General features: G+C 43.3%; 1 protein-coding gene across 1 annotated transcript; it reads right to left on the bottom strand.

Annotated features, from left to right (window-relative positions):
* Positions 1-39: 39 nt before the first annotated feature.
* On the bottom strand, positions 40-11,658 carry MONOS_1089 (uncharacterized protein; the record flags this gene model as incomplete). Its single annotated transcript, XM_067863373.1, has 2 exons — positions 40-11,329; positions 11,486-11,658. The coding sequence occupies 2 exons, from the start codon at positions 11,656-11,658 to the stop codon at positions 394-396; spliced, it is 11,109 nt and encodes a 3,702-aa protein (XP_067727730.1). The 3' UTR covers positions 40-393.
* Positions 11,659-11,873: the final 215 nt, after the last annotated feature.

The raw sequence follows: 11,873 nt of genomic DNA, 5'->3' as shown, positions 1-11,873 counted from the left end.
TTGTTCATTATTCTTCCCCACTAAACATAAAAAGTTATATGATAATCTTGTAATTTTTTATTTCATTTTGTTTTAGTAAAGATAAATTGAAATCAATGAAAATATATAAACTTTATAACAATAAAGATGATGATTAAAACCACCAAAAATCACAGCTATAATCTTTAGAATAATACGCACTGTGAAAATATAAGCGAATGCAAAACTACATGTAAACGTAAAAGACATATTTGTTAATACATAAAAGATGTTCTTTTTAGATGAAGAGAATATTACAATAATAAAATATAAAAAGTATTCTACATATATAAGCATTCGCATGCAAACAAAATACATAAACTTTTTACTGATATGAAACAAATCTAGCGATGATAACATTCATTGAGCAATTTCTTATGGTACGCACTTTTGAATCAACCGAATTGCCCCATTGCTGTCAATTGTGTATGAGCATGCTTGTGATCCCTCCTCATTTCCTGCGCATGCCTCTATAATACCAATTGCATCAGACATAGTCAGCATTGCCGATCCACTTGGAAATAATTGGATAAATTCCTTCTTCATCTCCATCAGGCTCATCCTTTCTGACACATCGGCCGACCAACACTTCCGAACCATTTCATAACACTTCTGTCCTCTGAGCATTTGGCAGTTCGGCCTTTCTCCTTTTGTAATCTTATCCCCTGCTGTTACAGCTTCATAATCACCAAACGGAATTTGAAGAGTCAGGCACTCCCACAGCATCATCCCGATCGAGAATGTCACCGATTCCTTTGTTGCTCCCATCTTTTTGTTGATCAGCAGCTCAGGTGCCTTCCATCTCAGGCACTCTTTTTTGAAGTCATCTTCATCCTCAAAGGCAGACGAGGGCAGAGAGTCTTCATCATCATCATCATCGCTGGCAGAAGTCACAACAGTTGACGAAGAGATAGAGGATGAATCTGAGTCATCATCGGACAATAAGTCAGAATGCATTACAATGCAGATGACCATGTGTTCTGAGAACAGCACAAGGTGGGGACTCAAATTGGATAATGACTGAAGGGGATTTTCCATCTCGTCAAATGAGTGAAGAGCTCCATTTGCTACCCAGAACAGGATCTGAGCAGCTGTTTGCTCCCTCTCCTGCAGAGTGCCAATCGCCATCTCCTTCTTCTCGTTCCTTCCATGCAGCAGCATGAACAGTGAATCCCTCAAGTCCACGATCAGCTTCTCGTGTGGTGATGAACACGCCATGGCATCCACCAGATTCGACATCGACGAGGTGGTCGGACAAGCATCTTCCATGCGAACAAAAGTGGATTCTGAATCAGTTGTGGATGTGGATGAAATGGATGAGACCGATGGAGATGGTGTTCTCTTTCTCGAAATATTTTCTTCTTTCACATCAACATTCTCCAGCATCCATTCTGGGATCTTGTCTGAATCTCTCCCCAAAATATATTCTGTTGAGCCACTCTCAGATAGAAGATGCTCTGATGATTCAGAATGTTGCATATTCGTATCATATATTCTCTTCTTTATCCTCTCTTCATTCTTCTTCTCAGCTTCCCTCTCTGCCCTTCGCCATTGCTCCTCCGGTGACATCTCCACTGTTATCATTTCAAATGCCTTCGGATCCTTTTTGATGTTATCATTCACTATCTCTCTCAGATCTTCTGCTTCATTCTTTGCCTTTCTCCATCGAACAGCTAGAACAATTGAAGCAATCAGAACAATCAATAGAACAATAGCCATAATGATAACAATCAATGCCCATGATGATTTCCCTTCTTTTCCTCTTTCAGCAATCCTTTCATCTCCGCTTGTCTGAGTCTTGCTCTTGTTCTTCAGCACAAATCCTTCAGTCACTGATGGTGTATCTGCATCTCCAAACAACACAAAAACTGACACTTCTGCTTCCTCTTCCGCCTCCTCGATCTTCTTCGATGGTATCTTTCCTACCACTTCCTTTTCAGTTAGCGTTCCATCTGCTTCAAACTCGTAACGTTCCACAAACACCTCACTCCTCACGCTTCTCACTACACGAAATGACAGGTTGCATGGTAAAAGAAGTTGTCCTTTGAATAGCACTTTCAATTCTGTTCCTTCATCTTCCGTAATCACACTTTCCAATGAAGGGATAAACAAAGGTGATCTTCTTTCTTCCGCTATCCCGCTGAGCGTGCACCCTTTGTTAAGGATCCACAACGAACCATTCTTTTCCTGTCCATCCCCTCCTTTCACGCTCATGAAATCCATTTTCCCCATCCCTTGGCACAGCATATTCCTTCGCGCCGACTCATATCCTGTTATCACTGGGTTGTTATTTGCAAACTCGCCTTTCTCAATCACAACGCTTCCCCCTTCAATACTTGCTCCTCCCTCCGAGCTGTTCGCAATCGTTGTTTCCTTCATTACAACTCTGCTCTTCTGCATGTCAATCAGCGATCCGTTCCAATTGCATAATTCCTTTGTTTTGCTGCTTTTTTCTTTTTTTGTATGTCCTGTCTCCCCTTGCAATTTATTCCATTCCAGCGTCACATTGCTGCATCTCTCAACACTCATCACTCTTCCTCTTTCTGCTCTCGAGCTTGTCTTCCAGAACGAGCAATTTGCCAAATAAATTTCTCCCTCAAACAGCGAGCATCCAAAAACCCCTTTCTCTGCATTTCCAGATGAAACATTTCCAAATTCAACTGATTTCATATCAACTAATCTCTCTTCTCCATTTCTTGCTTGTTTGGCCAAAGATGCTTTTCCTTCAATAAGAATGAATACACCTTTGCTCAGTTCAACGTTTCTCACTTCTATCTCAGACAATGCCACTCTCCCTTCTGAATGCGTAATTCGAATCGCTGATTCACCAGAAAGACTAATTCCGCGAATGCTTGTCTTCTCAATTCCCACATCTCCGTTTTCAACAGAGATAAGTGTCAGTCCAACAGCTTGATTATTTCCTTCTTCTTGTAGTTGTGTGAAGCTGCACAACTGAAAGCTCATGTTTCCTGATTCAATCGAAAACAAACTGCGATGTGCAGACGAAAATCCAACCTCAAAAGAAAATTCAATCTTCAAAATAGAAACACTTCCAACCATCGATATCACGCATGCTCTTGTTTGCGGAATATCACGAAATATCGTGACTTTCGAAGCATCGTCCTTCCTTGAAGCCATTGACAAATCCTCCAGATCCATCTCCTTTTCGACAAGCGTCTCCACATCCACAAGAAGCCTGCTTTCCACATCGCTCGTCAAGTGTTCCAGTCCATAGTCCATTGTCAGGCACGGAAGCTTCAGCGTTTCGCACTGCCTCTCGTTCTTCCCATTCTTCGACGGATCTGATGACAGAATAATCGTGTCTGCTTGGTGGATAGTGATGAAGTCCATCAGATTCGTGTCACTTTTGTGGTTTGTGGTATCGATTCCGTAAATAGCATTCAACCGCATGTATGCTGTTTCTCTCAAGTCAAATCGGAACTGCGTTTCGTTGATCTGACTCTCAATGTCAATACACTCCACAAAAATGTCATTCCCCACTTTCGCATTGTTTCCTTTGAATGCCATCTTCTCAAACAGAAATGATAGTGCGCCTCCAGAACTGGAACATATATAAATCCCTCCTCCTTTTCCGTTGTCGTTGTCGCATCCACACTGAATCACTGATGATTTGATCATTGCAAGAGCTCCTTCACTCTCAAGCTCCTCAAAAACACCTCCACCCTTCTCTGAGCAAACCGCCTTGCATGAATCGAATGTGCATCCGCTGAGTGATAGCACCGCAGCGCAGCCTGAAGAACTGAAAATCGCAGGCCCGTTGTCATTCCTGGTGATCAACTGGAATGTTGAGTCTTTGATTGAAACTGAACTTTCAACTTCATTCTCCTTTTCATTTCCACTTGAAACTATTTTAGCAAAACTTTCACCAGAAAATGTGCATTTGGAAGCCATGACTTGTTGAAGCACACAATCGCATCTGCTATTTATCGCAAGCACACAAATTTCTGATATCACATTCTCAACCGTCAGCTTCGTAGCATTCAACACTCCACTTTCCATCATCAAAAAGCCAACTTTCGCTGGAACAGATTCGCGTGTCTCGGCAGCAAGCGAGCAATCGCTCATCCCAATCTGCCCACTTTTTCCAACAATACAAAACAGTCGTTCGTTGTAAAAGCCTTCCGACATCACAACTGAAATCCTGTTCAGTTGCACAGTCCCCTCGCTGCTTATTCCTGCATCGCTCCTGTCTGCTGTCTGGCTCGAAAATATCAGCTTTCCTCGACTTTGCTCCTCTGTCTCATCGCATTCGATTGCAAAGTTTGAGAGCACGAACGAATCCTGAACAGTCGTCTCATCGGCTATTTTAATCCACTTCTGCGGAGCACCTTCGTCTATCTGCCTCATCCCTTTCCACATGCTCCTGCACGGATCCTCTTTGCTTCCACATCTCATCACGTCGTATCCACCAGATCCCACAAATATTGTTTGGCTTGTGAAAGTCTCCAAGAAACGGAGAAGGGTGGTGCCTTCCCAGACCAAGTCCCTCCCACAAAACAACAGTTCATCTTCTCTGCTTTTCCTGAAGTCAAAGCAGAATGTTGAAAGCGTCACAGTTGTGTTCAGATCGCCTGCCGAGATGAATATGTTTTTCCCTCTCTGCGCCTTGTGTCCAGAAAAAGAAACATTCTCTCCAAAAACAAAAGGATTGTCAGCCGAAGCGCCCTGGCACTCAACAAACACAAACCCTCCTTTCCCTTGTTCTTCAGAGCAGCTGCACCCAACTGTTTCTGTTTGGCTCATCGAAAATGTCGCTTCATTCAACAGCTCCACACAAACCGCTCCTCCATTCTGACTCGACTTTGCAGATATCGATGAGAAATTGCATCTGGTTATTTCACAATAAGAATTCAGCTGAACAGGAGTTGATGAAAAAGATAGTGAAGTTAAATCACAATTCAGCAATTGAACATCGCCTTCTTCAGAATGAATAAGACAAAACTTCAAGTCTGACGCACTGCTGCACTTGAATGTGCATCCATTGAGCGAAAGACAAGAATACAATGATTCAGACAAAAGAAGAACGCCTTCGTTGTTTGAGAAAGAAGAAGGAAGCGAAAACTGAATCAATTCAAACTTCAATTCTTTCGAGTTCTGAATAACTGATTTCTCTTCACCTCCTTCCAGGGCATTCTCGAACAGCACCACACACTTCTCATCTGCCTCACTCGGCACAACTTTGAACGATGAGAGATCGAAATGGTTTTTGATATTTACTCCTGTATCAATTTGTATCATTTGATTTTGTGCTTCCAAATCGATGTTTTCATATCCTCTCCAAAATGTCTGGCAAGGGAATTCCTCGCTTCCACACCCCAAAATGTCCATTCCGCTCTTTGAAACAACAATCGAACTCTCCTTCCTTTGGATCAAGAATAGCAGAAGATCAACAACAGATTCGCCCAACAAAGCATCATCTGTGCCTTTCAAATCAACAGTGCTTTCGTTTCTCTCGTTCTGCAGCTGAAATGCAAACCTTTGTCTCACAACAGATGCATTCACATCTGTGCTTGCAACAAACATGTCTTTCCCTTCGAAGGCGCAATTGTCTGCAAATGTTATTTCTGACAGTTTGATGTTCAGCAGGGGATTCTCTGAAATGTCCAAATACAACCCGCCTCCTCGTCCATGATCCTCGTTTGCAGAGCACGAGCAGATGCTTGTCCCGTTGATCTGAGCATCGCATTCTCCCTCCACTGAAATAAATCCACACCCACCGTTCCCTCCTTCGTTCCTGCTGTCTGTTATGCTCGTCCCATTCTTCCAGTTCAGGGCCTTCACTTTCTTCAGCACAACAAATCCGCCGTTCTCAAATGAACAATTTGTGCTTCTCAATTCATTCAGAAAAATCTCAGTCCTGCCTTCTCCAACAACCATTCCTTTTCCGCTTGATCGGATGTTGCTCACTTCGACATTATCAAAAGTGCACACAACTTCGCCACTCAGAAAGATTCCGCAATCAACATTAAATGCCATGTTCTTTATGTTCACTCCATCCAACGAGATCCTTCCTCCTCTCCCTGTTATTATCCGCATGCTTGTCTCCGCACATGCTTCCAGATCGGTGCTCCCAAGTGTGCACTCCACAAAATATGTTGTGCCCACACCAACTTCCACAAGCTCGCTGAAATCTGATATTCGCGGTAGCTCAAATCCAATCTTCGAAATCGTCAGTGTTGTGAACATGGTTCCAACTGCCATCTTCAAATGCCCCTCTTTCCCCACAATCACCCGACTCCCGTCCTCTTCTTTCCCTTCAATTGTAATCGGTTCGTTTTCCCTCTCTATTGCTCCCCTCAATTCACAAGAAGAAAGAACTCGCAAGATGCGCTTCTCCTCTGTCATCTTCCCAGAAGCGTACCAAAGCTCCTCGCAAGGATAATCGTCAGCGCCGCAGCCGTCTGCGTGGCCATTGAGCATGTTCACATATATTATTTCGTCGGATCTGGGAAACAAATACTTCAGAAGCGTGTCTGACCCCTCTGGAAACGATGGATCAATCACCCACATCGTTTTCTCCTCCTGCTCTTCTGTGGCTGACCCTGCCCACTTGTTTCGGTCGATCATCATTCGCGGAGTGGGGCACACAAGATACACGTCGTATCCCAGCATCGCATCGTTGCTCAAAAATTTGTTGTTCTTCATCGAGCATCCAACCTCGCTGCTCAAAAATTCAATGTGCATCCCTCCTCCCAGCCCATCCGCTTTCTTCACTTTACTCTCTTCGACTGTGTTGTTGTTGAACAGCAGCTCCCCGTTGGCAGACACAGTTGTGATGATGCTTCCTCCTTTCGAGCCACTCGCCAAGCAGCTGATTGAAGAAAATGTACAAAAATTCACACTCAAACCCTTCCCACTTCCAACTCTTCCTTCAATTACTGCTCCATTTCCTTCATTCCTTGTCAATAGGGTGAAGTTGCTCTTTTCCAGTGTTGCGCTCGAATATTCCTCAACGAAGAAGACCCCGTGATTCCCAAACTGTGTCGGCCCAGACACTTTCGAGTTTTTCATTTCCACATGGCTGCTGGACTTAGCCGCAATCAGCCCTTCGACTGATCCCGTCTTCAGGTTGTTCCATTCCACGTCTTCCAGAGAACATCGGCTGGTCACCCCGCTCAGTTCAACCACTGGCGCTCCCAGCAGTTCTATTTCGTTCAGCACTCCCCTCAGAACATGGAGATTGCCGCCTCTCACAATCACATATCCAAAGCCAATCTTCTTCGATTGAGCGCTCACCGAGCAATCAACAAGCGAAAGGGCTGAGCCACTGCACAGGAACAGACACTTTCTTTCTGCTGCTGCGAATGTTGTCGAAACATTGAATGTTATTCCACTGAATGAAACAACGTTGTTTGTTTCGACAAGTCCCTCGCCTTCTCCTGTTCCATCAGGCATCACATTTATTAGTGTTCCGTTTGCCTCTGCTTCAATGTCCATTTCTTGCGAACTCAAAACAATCGCATCTGCAAAGCAGAAATGGTCTGTGAGCCTCAGATGCGCCTTCGAATCCCCAAATCGCACAAAACCCCCATACGGCAGCGTTCCACATGGATAATCAGAAAATCCACATCCTGTGTGATCAAACCCATTTCCCTCTGCTCCCCCAATGAAGCAAGGCTCCACAAATGCTCGGAAATACAGCACAAGCGGAATGTGGAATTCTCGATTTGTTGTGCTTCTCTCAAACCCCATCATATCTTCAGCCAAGATGGTTTCTGTTTTGAAGCACTCCAGCCAATCCCCAACAATCTGGCTCAGATCTTCTCCATCAACAAACAACTGCTTTCCTTTCCAAGCATTGCAGCCACTGAAACTGATATTGTCGAAGGCGAGGCTTTTGACATTTTTGTTCAAAAAAAGATACATCCCACCCCCTAATCCTTTCCCTCCATTTTCATTGCCATCGGAAGGCGCCATGCAGTTCTCAAAAGATGTGCTTTTTACGCAAAGTGCATTTCCACTCCCAACATTCCCCATGATTCCCCCGCCTCGAATTCCATTCCATTCATCGCATGAACCACTGAACTTACACCTTTGGAGCGTGATGCTTCTTTCTTCCCCGTTCACTTCGTGGATATATAAGCAGCCGCCATCTCCATTTATCTTCCTTGTTCCTGTTATGTTGCTGTTCTCTATTGTGATAGCATTATAATTCCAGGCACAAATTGGCGAAAATGTGTATGTTGCATCCCCTTCCATTTTGAATCCACTCACCATCAGATCTCCGCTGTTCACATAGATCACGCAGAAGGAAACAGGCTCATTCACATTTTCTGAGGAATATTCCAACCAACAGTTGCCAATGGAAAGCGACGATGAAGAGAAAAGAAAGGCTTTTCTTGTTGCCAAAAATGTTCTCTGCACATTCAACAACAGATTCACGAGGAAAAGAGCAGAAGAGCACATCACCAACCCATCCTGTGTTGCTCCGTCTGTGTCTTTAACTGAAACAGGCACAAGCGCTTCGGAATAGATATTCACTGATGTGGAAGATATCGATATTTCCTGCTTTATTGTCGAGCCGGAGACAATCTTTACGTTGTTCAATGAGCTGCTTATTCGATTTTCAATGCAATAATTAATTGACATGCAAGCAAAAGAAGGAAATCCGCAATGGGTATGATCAACTCCATTGTCGCTGCCTGTGATAATTTCTGACTGAAGACTGCAGAGATACACATGCAGAGGAATGATTGGAAAAGAGCTTCCATTTTCGCTCCCGCTCAAAGCCAAAGCGTCTGACGGCAATTCCGATGAATCAAAAAATCCAAAAGAAGACGAATTGATCATTTGGGAGAGCAAAACCCTACTCTCGCATCCGACAAACACATCTTTTCCGTATTCCGCTTCGTTCCCTTTCACCTTTGAAAATTTAACCGCATTCATTGTTCTGAAGGAAGAAGACGTATCGTCACAGTGAATGCTTATTCCTCCTCCTTTCCCTCCACATCCTTCTTCGCTTGGTGTACAGCATCCCTCGAAACAAGCCGAGCCATTTACAATCAGAATATCATTTTCGCTCAGCCAAGCACTCACTCCTCCTCCTTCTCCTCCTTCCTCACGAACACAGCAATCACTGAAACTGCATCCATCGATTGCCATCTCCCTGTTTCTGTTGCTTGCCAACAAATTGTTCTTTGCAATTAAAATGCATCCTCCATTTCCAGACGTCCTCTTGATGCTGCTCATATTGCTTTCGGAGCAACTAAATCCTCCTGATCCATCCAATGTGATAAACGAAGCAGAACAAAAGGTCACTTGTGAAGCTGTGGAAAACCGATTCAATAGCAGGCTCCCGCCACTTATCTTTATGAACCCAAAACCAAATTCTGCGCTTCCGCTTGATGAACATTTCAGCGAGCAATCAGTCATCGCAAGCTCCTCAGATCGGCACAAAAGAAAACAAGAATGCTGTCCTAATTGTGAAGATGCTGAAAAACTCAGATTCGAAATGGAGGTTGCAATCTCAACAGTAACCATTCCTTCAGAAGTGCTCGTGCCTTCGCTCAACACTTTTATTTCTCTGCCTCTTGTGGGGCTTTTCACCTCCCACCCAAACGCATCAAACACCACCGACTCTGTCCATTCAAAGTTCTGATTCAATGTGACAATTCTTTTGCTTCTGGGAAAGCGAAGCGTTGCTGCATATTCAATGCTTCCACATGGATAATTGGCTGTGCCGCAACCAGAGAAATCTCTGTTCTTGGATCCTCCAACAAGCACTGTTCCTGTAAATGCTTGAAGATATGCCAGAAGTGGAACCGGATCTGTTCTGCACTGATCTTCAAATCCCATCAGATCATCATCACTCATCCCTGTGTGCACAAATTTTAATGTGCTTGCTGTGACTGACGAGCTTAACGAAATAGCATCAACAAATACGTTGTTTCCTTTCCAAGCAGCACATCCATAAAATGATGTCTCCTGTATTACAAAGTTTGATGAGCTCCCCGTCAACTTCAAATGAATTCCTCCTCCTTTTCCTTTGTTGAACATGTCCTGCGGCACTGTGCATTCCTCCATTTCAATTCTTTTTGTGGAACCGATTGTCACTTTTCCACCAGCTTCCAGAATGCAATTCAAAGATCCTCCATTCCCTTTGTTGCATGCACACCTTTCGAAATTCAGATCATTCAGATTCAATTCATCACCAGAAGTTAAAGTCACATCAAAAATTGATCCGCTTCCTTCACTTCGCATGATGTCTCTGAACGTCGTATTCTCAAAAGTGAAGCAATGCAATGTCGATGACTCAATCCGGAGAGCAGACACATCTGAAAATATCATCGACTCAACAGTTGTTTTTGACATGTTCAAGTGGCCAGTCGAAATGGATGCAAATGCTGTTGCAAATGGGGTAATTTGTGATGGTTCGGATGAAATTTTGCACGAGCTGAGCACAAGCTCTCCAGATGCAGAAGAAATGGTGAATAAAGACAGAAAAGTCGATGCTGAAGAGTTTCTGATGATGAACAAGCCAAACAGAGTGGCGCATCCAGTTGATATTTGGAAAAGAGCTTTGCTATTTGAAGTGCTGGCGCTCAACTTCGTTCCAAAATTGCTTGATCCTTTTAATGAAAGGCATTTTGAATCTATCGCAAGTGCTCGTTCCACGAATGAACCTGCTGCAATATTTATGAACACTGGACTGCCTTTGCTCGCTACAACGGCAATCTCAACAGAGTTGAATATCGTCAAGCATGGAAACTTTGCCCATCCGCATCCCAAAGTATCTGTCCCATGGACGTCTGCATAAATGTTGCCAAGCTTTCCAATCCAACTGCTTTTATCTCCTTTCTCTGCAAAAACCAGACGATTGGCTTCCAAATGCTTATTTGAACAACAGAGAACAAATTGACTCTCATTCAACACATTCTGCCATGGATTTGCTGCATAAATATCTTTGCCATCTCCAAACGCATCGCATTCAATAAACAAGCAATAAAAAAGTGAACTGTAATGAGTATAAGCAGTTTCTCTCGAAGCAAAGCTGATGGCTCCACCATAAGTAGCATTTGCACAACAGTTTTCAAATGCAACATTAGAATATGAAACTTTTGCTCCCTCACCATTCCAAACTGCCCCTCCTCCATTGCATTGTGTTGAAGTTTCAGTGGTATAGCAATTACTAAATGTGCAATCCGAAATAAGATCAGCGTTTGAAAATCCTGTATGAATATGAAAGCAACCACCTCCCCATTTTGACTCACAATTTGTCATGTTATTGTTCTGGATCGTCAAAGGTCCATTCCCTTGGCAAGGATGAATGCACGATGCGTAGCTTGTTGTTCTAACCGAATTGAATGCGTTATTTATCGATTTTAAAAATTGATAACTAATAGCCCATATGCATTGGCAATTTGTCGAATTTCTGAAGTCTGTGTTTTTGATAATTGCAGAGCCTGTTGAATTGTGGGTTATGATTACACCACGAACGTTCTCATACAAACAATTGTCTACAAGTGTGTCCTCTGTTGTTGTGTGGTTTATTTTCGAACCAAGTGTTTTGGAGCATCTTTCAAATGTAGAATTTAAAAGATTAAGCGACCCGCCTGACACTTTTTGAACAATGCAGCCTTCTGTTGGGTTGGAAACGGTTGAAACAATGCAGGATGACATGGTGAATGATGCATTATGTTCGACAAATATGTTGCTTTTGGGCTGTTGTTGTGAAATGTTTTGAAAGGAGCTGGATTGTATCGTTATGATGTTATTCATTGATGATTGGATAAGTGGATTCGAATTGAACAGGGAAAAAGATGAAAGTGAAGTGTCCCTGATTTCGATGCAACTTTGATGTTCTCTAACTATGTTTGTTGGTGGAAATGAAATCA

The sequence above is a fragment of the Monocercomonoides exilis genome, assembly GCF_001643675.1.
Source record: "Monocercomonoides exilis strain PA203 chromosome Unknown scaffold21-1407046, whole genome shotgun sequence".
Classification (NCBI taxonomy): domain Eukaryota; phylum Preaxostyla; order Oxymonadida; family Polymastigidae; genus Monocercomonoides; species Monocercomonoides exilis.
The sequence above is the reverse complement of the archived record's forward strand: the minus strand, read 5'-3'. Positions and strand labels throughout refer to the sequence as shown.